Raw genomic sequence first — 12,627 nt, 5'->3', positions numbered from 1 at the left:
CTTGCTCAATATACAGATTGAATAACATCAGGGATGGGATACAATCCTGTCTCACTCCTTCTTAACCATTGCTTCCCTCAACTCTTGTAACTGCCATGTGGTTTCTGTACGAATTATAAATAGCCTTTTGCTCCCTTTATTTTACCCCTGCCACCTTTAGAGTTGAAAGAGAGTATTCCAGTCATCATTGTCAAAAGCTTTCTCCATGTCTACAAATGCTACAAATGTAGTTTGCCTTTTCTTAACCTATCTTCTATGAGAAGTCATAGGGTCAGTGTTGCCTCATGTGTTCCGAAATTTCTACGGGATCCAAACTGATCTTCCCCGAGATCAGCTTCTACCAGTTTCTCCATTCTTCTGTAAACGATTCATGTTAGTATTTTGCAACCATGAGTTATTAAACGTATAGTTCAGTAATTTTCACACCTGTCAGCACCTGCTAAATTTTCTCATTTAAACTTACATACATTTGTGAGTGGTCTTTAATCATTGTATTGATTACAAAACTCTACTATATCTGTACATGAAACATGTTTCGCATACATACATACATAGTACAGTTTCATGTACTGATGTAGTACAGTTTTATAACTGTTACAGTGTTTAAAGACGACTCATAAAAGTATGTAAGTTTAAATGTGAAAAAATAATAATTTACTTTCTGTTATTATGATACTGATGTAAAATCCATCTATTGGCTGTAACACGCTGTGCACGTGTTATCTTTACAGCACTGCCTTCCAGCTTTACCTTACACACCATCTAAGGTGGATCAGCAATTAATGGAAAATGTCAAGCTATTGTAAACAGATGAGCTACTGTGCATTTTATTCTATTTTGTGATTTTTATGAATTATCACTCATTTGTGAGTGCTACATATATGGACATGGCTATGTACACAAGGTGCTTTTTGACTGCAAATGTTTTATTATGACAAACCTTTGTATAAGCTGCTACATTCCATCCACTACCATGACAACTTGGTGTGAAGTTCCAATTCACAATGAACTGATTTTGTAGCAAAAATTTTGAAGGTATGTAAATGTAGAGTTTCCTTTTCCATTTCCTGTGGTGGCAAATAATTTTTTTTCTTTTCTAAGTACTATGTTATAATTCATGATATAAAATATTTTCCCCATATGTGTACTATGTCACAGACCTGAAGATGACATAAAAGTCTGTCAAAACTGGTTGTTGAAAATAAAGAAATTTTTATGCAATCTTGGTCTTAGAAAGCCTTTTTTTACCAAGTTCTTATTAGTAAAATATGACTTTATTAAAAGGATATCAATTATTAGTGTTATTGGCAGTTGTTGCTGGAGCAGTGTCATAAATCACAGCCCTGCCTAAACTGAATAGATCCAATTGGAAATACTCACACAATTAGGCATTTTGTCAAGTAATGGTCATGGTATCTTTTTGATGGCCGCATTTGAATATATGCCTGTATCTCTGACTCTTTCATAAAACTATCAAAGACCTATGAATACTCAATAACTCTGAAATGTCTCATGAATGCATGACCTCCAAACATACTCCACGTGACTGCACTTTTTAAACTGTGCCATGAATGTATAACATTCAGCCTCAGTTCCCACAGCTTCACCTTCTACCTTCTTTTGAAATTATTGAGTTATCCTGTTATACCTTGTCAGTATCCACCCTCTTTCAGGCAACTGTTAATTTAAAGGGGAAAAGCTGCACTTTGCTAAGTTTCCGCCCTGTTCTTGCCATGGTGGTCTCATGATGGTGGTAGTGATTATTTACTTCACTCAAGAGCTTCAAGCCTTTACATCGATTACTGAGCTGCTCATAGGTTATTAAATCATGACAGCCATGTAATTCTCTCAGCACTGTGTGTTTCTTTCTTTCTTTCTTCTTCTTAATCTTCATCTTCTTTTTTTCAGAATGCATATCTTGAATGATATGGTGAGAGAGTGCTGCAAATTTTGATAATTATGACTATAATGTCTATCCCCTTTCCCTATGTTTGATATGGATTTTTTTTATCAAGATATGATTCTTGATACCCAGTTGCCATTTCCACTGAGTATTTCCTGAATTTTTAACATTCAAACTCCGTGACAAAAGCATGAAAATTCAAACAAGAACCTTTAACACGGAAAATCAAGGCCACGGTTTTTTGGGATTGGAAACGCATTCTTCTGTTAGACTTTTTGCCAAGAGGAATGACACAGAGATACTGTGAAATATTATTGAAGCTTAGGTGCACTATTTCAAATTGCCAGTGGGGACTGCTGTGTAGCAGCATTGTTCTGCTTCACAACAATGCTTGGTCTCATGTTCTGGCAAGAACAAAGACACAACTAGACCAGTTTTTATTGGGAATTACTGCATTGTCCACCATACATCCCTGAAGTAGCACCATCACACTTTCACCTGTTTCCAAAACTGAAGGAATTCCTTGGTGGAAAGTGCTTTGAAAATATTGATATGTTGAAAGAAACTGTTACTAACTGGTTTAACAGAGAGGCAGCAATCGATGGTAGGATCTAAAAACTGGTGCCATGACTTGACAAATGTTTTCATGTTCATGGTAACTATGTTAAAAACTGAAAAAATGTGCTTATTGTAGTCTGTGAAACAAATTTACATTCATAAATAAATTTTCTCTTTCTCCATTGCAAATTGGCTCTTACTTTAACAATGACCCTCATGTACAATTTATGTTCATAGATAAAGTTTCTCTTTCTCCATTACAAATCAGTTCTTACTTTAACAATGACCCTCATACATTTAGTGGCATATGTGGATACTGTCTGAAAAATAAGAGATGGATAAAGTCTGGGTATTCACATCTTACGGGTTATAGTGTCTTTTCATCTCCCACCCCCACCTCTTTGATAGGTAGGTGGTTCTTACTACCACAGTAATGCTTTCCAGCAGTAAGTGATGTAGTTGAAATTGGCCCACAGCTTTAGGAGGAAATGTGGAAGATACATACATACAACTGTCCATTTTTAAAATATTTTTGGATCCTTTTGGGTATGGTAGGCTGGTGGATAAATGTGCGCAGGCCAGGAAAGCATATTTTATAAAACATGAATGAAGTATCTGGCAACAACTTGACCAGGAAACTATGCATTGCAGATGAGAGGCTTGAAGTTATTGATTTTAAATTACATTTTCTGATCGTTAAGAATGCTTGTCTGAGCAGTTGCTACTGATAGGCAAGTTTTCTTTTTGTAAAACATTTGCTGGAAAGTTGTAAAATCAATAACATCTGACGCTCCCTCTTCCTTCATGAGGCACTTCTTGGTTTTGCTACTTTTACAGTGATCTCATATCTGATGTATTCTGTAGATTCAGTTACGGTTCCTTGGCAACTGATTTAGAAGATCGAAGTCACTGGCAAGAGGAAGGAAAGAATGCCACCTGATAGCTATGACCTCATAATTTGTGTGTAAACTGCACTTCAGTCTTGCATGTTTTACATAATTTTTCTTTGTACAAGTTACATTTATGTCTCTTTTCTGACTTTATATCATTTTCTTCTTCTGCTAAGGAATGTTGTACTCCACTTCACAACAAGTATTAGACAGCAATCTGTAATTGCCTATAAGAGACAAGGGAAGGTAGCTATTAAATATGGAAAGCAATCATCTTCTGAGCTACCACTGACATACACAGAAAAGGCCTCAGTCTTGGACTGAGATCCTTTCTCAGAGACTTATGAAACACAGGTCCCAGTTTCTCTGCTTTATGAGCTTCCGTAGGAATATTATTTTGGCAATAACTCAGTTCCTTCAAACTTGTGACAGTGGCCTTTCAGTATGGAGTGATTCACTTATGAAAGACAAAGCAAGATAAAATGAACCACAGAATAGATGTGTTTTCGTATTTGGAAATTGCTGTCTCTTCAAAAAATTTGCAACAGTAAAGTAATATGCCAATTCTTATCAAATTAGTGGAATGATACCATAGTATATAAATGACATCTACACATCATTTTACTAACTTACTAAATTCGCTGTCATATTGCAAATGATGAATCGATGATGTCATGCCTAAATGCCCCAATTAATTAAGAAAAGCCTGTAGAAAAAGTATCACTGTCTCAATATTTGTGTCAATAAGAGACAAAATTTCTGTTTTATCATAGTGAACAAATCATTTACTTTCTGTTGGACAGAGAAGTTTCAACTAACAATGACATTTGTTCTCATAATTCTACAAATATTCAAAGAATGCAGTAAATTTCTAAAAAGATACACTTTGGCTGAATATTTCTGCTTTCTCATTCCTCTTTTACAAATATAACAGTAAATAATATGTAGCAAGATGAATTATTGGACTGGTTTATAGTATATGATCATGTCTTTAAAAGTAGCACACTGAAAATGGAGTCAAATGTGTGCCCACATAATTCAAAAGTGAATTCCTATTTGTATCTTTCTCCAAATTATGAATCATTGTTGAATTATATCCTTTGAAGTTATTCGTTGATATTGACAAACTGTCACATTCATCCACAGCAACCTGAATATCTTTGGTCTGAGGAGTACCAAGTGCTTCTGATGTCTGAGCACTTTAAGGCTTTTGACACTCTTCGAGAGAGAGGTTACTTTATTGGAGAACTGATATGGAACTTTGCTGATTTCCAAACTGGTCAATGTAAGTACAATAGCCTTATATACTCTATGAAACATCATCCTAATGAAATGTCATCCAGATAAATGAACGCCAGTGCAAATGCTATTAAGCCTAAATTATTAATTCTTAAGCTCTATAAATCTCTGGAGGTATTTGAAAAGGTTGTGTTCAAGCATCTTGTTAAACATCTGACTGGAAGTAATGTATTGTCCAAGTCACAGTTTGGATTTCTTAAGGGTTCTGATATAGAGAAAGCACACATACAGTGAGAATGTACTTAATTCAGTAGATAATAAAATAGAGGCTACTGGTATTTTGTGTGACCTGTCAAAAGCCTTTGACTGTGTGAACCACAGCATTCTCGTAAGTAAATTAAAATATTATGGTGTCACTGACAATGCTGTGAAATGGTTTGAGTCTTATCTATCTAACAGGAAACAAAGGGTGTCGTTGTGAAATACCTGTGCAGTAAGCAGTCAGTCTTCATCTGACTTGGAAATAATTACATGTGGTGTTCCTCAAGATTCCATCTTGAGTCCAATCCTCTTTCTTGTGTACATTAATGACATCTCGTCTGCTACATTGCCAGATTATAAGTTTGTTTTGTTTGCAGATGATACAAACATTGCAATAAGTAACAAGTCAAGTATGGATTTAGAAGTAGCTGCTAATCAAATTTTCACTGACATTAATAAGTTATTAAAGGTAATTCACAGTCATTAAACTTTGAGAAGACCCACTATATGCAGTTCAGAACCTGTAAGAAATTTCCTTCCAGCAAGAGTATAACATATGAGGACATATAGATCGAACAGGTTGACAGTGTTAAATTTCTCGGATTACAACTCAATAATAAATTCAGTTAGGAAGGGCATACCACAGAATTGTTTAAGTGCCTAAACGAGTCTGTATTTGCTGTGAGAATGTCAGATGTAGGAGATAAAAATATAAAAAAAACTTGCATACTTTGCTTACTTTCCTTCTATTACATCATATGGGATCATATCCTGGGGCAACTCATCAAACCGAGAAAAAGTTTTTAGGGTGCAAAAGCGTGTGATAAGAATCATTTGTGGTGTAAATTCAAGAACATCTTGTAGAAACCTGTTCAAAGAACTCTGTAATCTAACCACTGCTTCTCAGTAAATTTATTCCTTAATGAAATTTGTTGCAAGTAATATATCTCTATTTCCATCCGATAGCTCAATACATAGTATCAATACTAGTAATAAGAACAATCTACATAAAGACCTAAAATCACTTACCTTGACCCTAAAAGGGGTCTAGTATTCAGGAACACACACTTTCAATAAATTGCCAGCAACCGTTAAAAACTTGGTTTCAGATAAAGCATGGTTTAAACAGAGTTTGAAAGACTTTTTGATTGGCAACTCCTTCTACTCCTTAGATGAATATCTTAACAGAGACTATTAAGCCAGTTTAAGTTTCGACAAAACTTGGTCATGACAGTCAAGATTAGGTATTTTGTGTATGATAAATTTATTAATAGTGCATAACAGTGTTTCGTTCTGACAGTGTGTTAATTCTGTAAATATTAGCTGTTCCAGTTTACTGCATTGTGTTAACCTATTTCAACTATCTTCTGACAAATGATCAGGGTAGTAAGTATTGTATTCACCTACATCCACATCTACATTTATACTCCGCAAGCCACCCAACGGTGTGTGGCGGAGGGCACTTTACGTGCCACTGTCATTACCTCCCTTTCCTGTTCCAGTCGCGTATGGTTCGCGGGAAGAACGACTGTCTGAAAGCCTCCGTGCGTGCTCTAATCTCTCTAATTTTACATTCGTGATCTCCTCGGAAGGTATAAGTAGGGGGAAGCAATATATTCGATACCTCATCCAGAAACGCACCCTCTCGAAACCTGGTGAGCAAGCTACACCGCGATGCAGAGTGCCTCTCTTGCACAGTCTGCCACTTGAGTTTATTAAACATGTCCGTAACGCTATCACGATTACCAAATAACCCTGTGATGAAACGCACCACTCTTCTTTGGATCTTCTCTATCTCCTCCGTCAAACCGATCTGGTACGGATCCCACACTGATGAGCAATACTCAAGTATAGGTCGAACGAGAGTTTTGTAAGCCACCTCCTTTGTTGATGGACTACATTTTCTAAGCACTCTCCCAATGAATCTCAACCTGGTACCCGCCTTACCAATAATTAATTTTATATGATCATTCCACTTCAAATCGTTCTGCTCGCATACTCCCAGATATTTTACAGAAGTAACTGCTACCAGTGTTTGTTCCGCTATCATATAATCATACAATAAAGGATCCTTCTTTCTATGTATTCGCAATACATTACATTTGTCTATGTTAAGGGACAGTTGCCACTCCCTGCACCAAGTGCCTATCCACTGTAGATCTTCCTGCATTTCGCTACAATTTTCTAATGCTGCAACTTCTCTGTATACTACAGCATCATCCGCGAAAAGCCGCATGGAACTTCCGACACTATCTACTAGGTCATTTATATATATTGTGAAAAGCAATGGTCCCATAACACTCCCCTGTGGCACGCCAGAGGTTACTTTAACGTCTGTAGACGTCTCTCCATTGATAACAACATGCTGTGTTCTGTTTGCTAAAAACTCTTCAATCCAGCCACATAGCTGGTCTGATATTCCGTAGGCTCTTACTTTGTTTATCAGGCGACAGTGCGGAACTGTATCGAACGCCTTCCGGAAGTCAAGAAAAATAGCATCTACCTGGGAGCCTGTATCTAATATTTTCTGGGTCTCATGAACAAATAAAGCGAGTTGGGTCTCACACGATCGCTGTTTCCGGAATCCATGTTGATTCCTACATAGTAGATTCTGGGTTTCCAAAAACGACATGATACTCGAGCAAAAAACATGTTCTAAAATTCTACAACAGATCGACGTCAGAGATATAGGTCTATAGTTTTGCGCATCTGCTCGACAACCCTTCTTGAAGACTGGGACTACCTGTGCTCTTTTCCAATCATTTGGAACCCTCCGTTCCTCTAGAGACTTGCGGTACACGGCTGTTAGAAGGGGGGCAAGTTCTTTTGCGTACTCTGTGTAGAATCGAATTGGTATCCCGTCAGGTCCAGTGGACTTTCCTCTATTGAGTGATTCCAGTTGCTTTTCTATTCCTTGCACACTTATTTTGATGTCAGCCATTTTTTTGTTTGTGCGAGGATTTAGAGAAGGAACTGCAGTGCGGTCTTCCTCTGTGAAACAGCTTTGGAAAAAGGTGTTTAGTATTTCAGCTTTATGAGTGTCATCCTCTGTTTCAATGCCATCGTCATCCCAGAGTGTCTGGATATGCTGTTTTGAGCCACTTACTGATTTAACGTAAGACCAGAACTTCCTAGGATTTTCTGTCAAGTCGGTACATAGAATTTTACTTTCGAATTCACTGAACGCTTCACACATAGCCCTCCTTACGCTAACTTTGACATCGTTTAGCTTCTGTTTGTCTGAGAGGTTTTGGCTGCGTTTAAACTTGGCGTGAAGCTCTCTTTGCTTTCGCAGTAGTTTCCTAACTTTGTTGTTGTACCATGGTGGGTTTTTCCCGTCCCTCACAATTTTACTCGGCACGTACCTGTCTAAAACGCATTTTACGACTGCCTTGAACTTTTTCCATAAACACTCAACATTGTCAGTGTCGGAACAGAAATTTTCGTTTTGATGTGTTAGGTAGTCTGAAATCTGCCTTCTATTACTCTTGCTAAACAGATAAACCTTCCTCCCTTTTTTTATATTCCTATTAACTTCCATATTCAGGGATGCTGCAACGGCCTTATGATCACTGATTCCCTGTTCTGCACTTAAAGAGTCGAAAAGTTCGGGTCTGTTTGTTATCAGTAGGTCCAAGATGTTATCTCCACGAGTCGGTTCTCTGTTTAATTGCTCGAGGTAATTTTCGGATAGTGCACTCAGTATAATGTCACTCGATGCTCTGTCCCTACCACCCGTCCTAAACATCTGAGTGTCCCAGTCTATATCTGGTAAATTGAAATCTCCACCTAAGACTATAACATGCTGAGAAAATTTATGTGAAATGTATTCCAAATTTTCTCTCAGTTGTTCTGCCACTAATGCTGCTGAGTCGGGAGGTCGGTAAAAGGAGCCAATTATTAACCTAGCTCGGTTGTTGAGTGTAACCTCCACCCATAATAATTCACAGGAACTATCCACTTCTACTTCACTACAGGATAAACTACTACTAACAACGACGAACACTCCACCACCGGTTGCATGCAATCTATCCTTTCTAAACACCGTCTGTACCTTTGTAAAAATTTCGGCACAATTTATCTCTGGCTTAAGCCAGCTTTCTGTACCTATAACGATTTCAGCTTCGGTGCTTTCTATCAGCGCTTGAAGTTCTGGTACTTTACCAATGCAGCTTCGACAGTTGACAATTACAATACCGATTGCTGCTTGGTCCCCGCATGTCCTGACTTTGCCCCGCACCCGTTGAGGCTGTTGCCCTTTCTGTACTTGCCCAAGGCCATCTAACCTAAAAAACTGCCCAGCCCACGCCACACAACCCCTGCTACCCGTGTAGCCGCTTGTTGCATGTAGTGGACTCCTGACCTATCCAGCGGAACCCGAAACCCCACCACCCTATGGCGTAAGTCGAGGAATCTGCAGCCCACACGGTCGCAGAACCGTCTCAGCCTCTGATTCAGACCCTCCACTCGGCTCTGTACCAAAGGTCCGCAGTCAGTCCTGTCGACGATGCTGCAGATGGTGAGCTCTGCTTTCATCCCGCTAGCGAGACTGGCAGTCTTCACCAAATCAGATAGCCGCCGGAAGCCAGAGAGGATTTCCTCCGATCCATAGCATTCAAATGTTTTATGTTATACTTTCTGACATGTTCCACACCCATGAGAGTCATCTCATTTTTTGGGTCTAAGAAATGAAAACTGAATCTAATCTAATCTAGTCTAATCTGGAAGAGCGAACATTTCTAATACTGACATCTAATATGCAAAAGAGTTAATTTTTGTCACTTGTGACAAATGCTGTAAACTAAATTTGTGTATGGGTTTTATGCTTGGTCACAACAAACACTGCCAAATTATGGGATAGTGTAAATTTTGATTTGTTTGTTATACACATTTTAATTAACAATGTAGTCAAGTGTGACAGTTGCAGCATTGTGTAGTTGTGAAGGATATAAAGTACCAATCTATTAAAACTAATAATTGAATAATGAAAATCTATTGTAATCATTGAAGGATTTATTAGGAAATAGTGCCTGACATTTACTGAAGGGACTCTAAATGTACATAATAAAGAACACCAGCACAGTATGTTTGAAGAGTCAGCTTGGGTAAGAAGTGACTGAAGGACTGCATTAATTTTGTGAAGCTGCACACTTTTTTCCAAAAATTTTGAAGTCTCTTCTTCATGAAATTCTTACTAGCAGATAGAAATTTTATATTTCCGTAACTTTTTATTTGGTCATACATTGCCTTGAATTTTAACCTCCTTGAGCCAAAGTAAGAAATTTGATAATGAATGTGTAACCAGGAGACTTTTCTGAGATGTTTGGAGCATGTGGAGAAGACTCAACAGCTGTTCAATCCAGCTCCCTTACAAAGAAAAAGGGTTAAATAAAATTACAATTTGTTTCCAATCACAGATCTGTATTGTTTAAGCAATCACGAGGTCACTGGCAGTAGTTATGGACATATTAATCAATTAATTAAAATGTCATTGAAATTAACCCATGAATTTATGCATTAAAACTAGTTTTTCCTTTACAGCTGAAACCACTGATAGCCTATCAACTGGCCAGGGAGGAGCAGTTTTTGTGATCATCAAACATGTAATTCATAGAAGATAGTGAAAATCAGTGAAAGTTCTGGGGCTCTTACTTTCAGATTCCTGACACAGCAGAACTGGTGTCACCTCATGTTCGCCAACCTGAGCACTAGGGGTTCGAGATGCCCCCTTGGCTGGAAGCAATAAGAACTATTCGCGTTAATGTCCTCAGAACAGTTGGCTACAGGGACCTTTTTCTATTGGAGGAGGCACACTGCTGTGCTGCATCTTAGGATAAAAAATTACCGAGAGACACTCATCAGCCTCATTTCATGTCATCTCTCAGAAGGGTCCACTTCATGAGTAGGAGTAGCATGGTAGTTGCTACCATTTTCTGACGCATGTGTTGACATGCATCATCTTGGAAGCAACCATTTGTAGATAAGTAAGTTCCAGTTAAAAATTTTCATGGTACAATGGTTCTGCCAACTTTGTTATTAAGCAGAAGATATGTGATTTGCACAGTGAGCATCTATCATCATAGTTGTACCGATGTTAGAGCTGTAAGCTTTGCCATGCTGGCCCTGTCCGTGTGCTCACATTATGTGACTCCAGTTGGCTTTTGTTCATGATTTTCAGTTCCCAACATTCCTCTCTGTTTTTCTGATTATTAGTCTCTCTAGGAACTGGTCCCATTATTGTCATTTCTCATTTGATTCTGTAACTGCTTTAAGCACATTTAGCTTGAGCTACAACAAGCCAGTGGCTAGCCATTTACTGCAGAACTGTGGGTCAACTAAATTCCATTCTTTGTGATAAGACTGTCTCACATTTGTGTGTTTTATCAAGAATATAACTGATTTAATTACAGTTCTCTGCCTGTTACTGCTCTGGTAGGGAAAACAGTGACATGCAGCCACTTTTAGAGTCCAAAGAAACTTATTGATAACCTGAACTCATGATATCGTATGGTCTGTGCTGCTGTTTCAACCATCAAATCAGAATATGATTTCATGAAATTTTCCATTTCTGTCACTTTCCTGCTATGCTCTTCATTACTGAAGCTAATATCACCACTGATCTTCTTTATATAGTCATAGTTAGGCCCATCCCTTATGTTGTCATACGTGTCCAGTCATTCTGCCTCTGCAATTCATTATGTTCTTTAACGTGTTGACTGCTGCATGCTAACAATAGATGTTTCACCACAAGACCAGACCAACCACATGGTATTAGGTGTCAGGCTTTGCTGTGGATAACAGGCATGTGGTTCCACTACGGCCACCAGTGGCCATAAGACAGTCAGTGTGAAAAAAGGCATTTTTTTGCTCATCAACTCACTGCAGAATGTCTTCATTCCTTAGTCATCAATTTATCTTATCTTGGCAAGTCTCCTGTAGGATCAGATTTGAAAGACTGCCAAGCCTTATGCAGTCTGCACCATACTGGATTCAAACTATCAGCTAGAAATTCATGATGATATGTCTTATCTGGGAACATACGTGCTTCTACATTTTTATCCTTATTCATAGGATGTGTTTGGATGATTCAGTGATTTAATGTTGAGTAATTATGCTCCAGGTTATCTAAAATTTGTGTCATCCTTTGTTAAGGAATGTTCCCAGGAGTCATATATTGGCCAGGGATTGAGGAATGCCAAAATTTGGCACGAGGTAGTGTGTCCAGTTCATTCAATACCAAGATTATTCCTCCTCCAAATTCCATAAGGTCAACTCACCTCACCATGTGGAGGGAGCCCTAGCTGTATTTACAACCTGTAAACAAACAAGTAGGACAAGCAGGATAGGTCTACACAAAGGCTAATGCAAGTTTTGATTAGTATCTCAGTAAAATTGATAATGATAGTCCTTAACTGCAAATTCATCTTTCAGTGTGAAACAATTTTCGCAACAATGGATAACTTGGTAGAGTGCTCTGTTGTACATCTTCATTTTTACCGTTCAGAATACCTTCCATATCAAAAATCACTTTGTCATAGTCCAGAAACGCCTGCCATTCAATGACTCCCTCATATGAGGAAAGAAGAAGTCACTGAGCTCAATGTTAGGAGTATACAAGGGTCAATGCAACGTTTCGTAGTCCAAAGAAGTAGCATGTGCGAATGTGTCCTGTGCAGGGAGCAAAAATACCCCATTTCGATAGTTTCCCACAAAGCCTTATCTTGACAGTCTCCCACATCCATATCAGAAGATTTCAGTGGTACCATCCTGTAATGG

The 12,627-nt window shown here is 38.2% G+C and overlaps 1 protein-coding gene across 1 annotated transcript in view; it reads left to right on the top strand.

Moving 5' to 3' along the window:
- Positions 1–12,627, top strand: part of LOC124775575 (beta-glucuronidase-like) — a 132,897-nt gene that overhangs the window by 101,882 nt on the left and 18,388 nt on the right. The window contains exon 11 of the mRNA XM_047250409.1: positions 4,498–4,630. Coding sequence (XP_047106365.1) covers positions 4,498–4,630 — 133 coding nt within the window. The remainder of the gene's footprint in view (positions 1–4,497; positions 4,631–12,627) is intronic.

Source organism: Schistocerca piceifrons, chromosome 1 (genome assembly GCF_021461385.2).
Source record: "Schistocerca piceifrons isolate TAMUIC-IGC-003096 chromosome 1, iqSchPice1.1, whole genome shotgun sequence".
Taxonomy (NCBI): domain Eukaryota; kingdom Metazoa; phylum Arthropoda; class Insecta; order Orthoptera; family Acrididae; genus Schistocerca; species Schistocerca piceifrons.
Note: the sequence above shows the minus strand (reverse complement) of the source record. Positions and strands in the feature narration are given on the sequence as shown.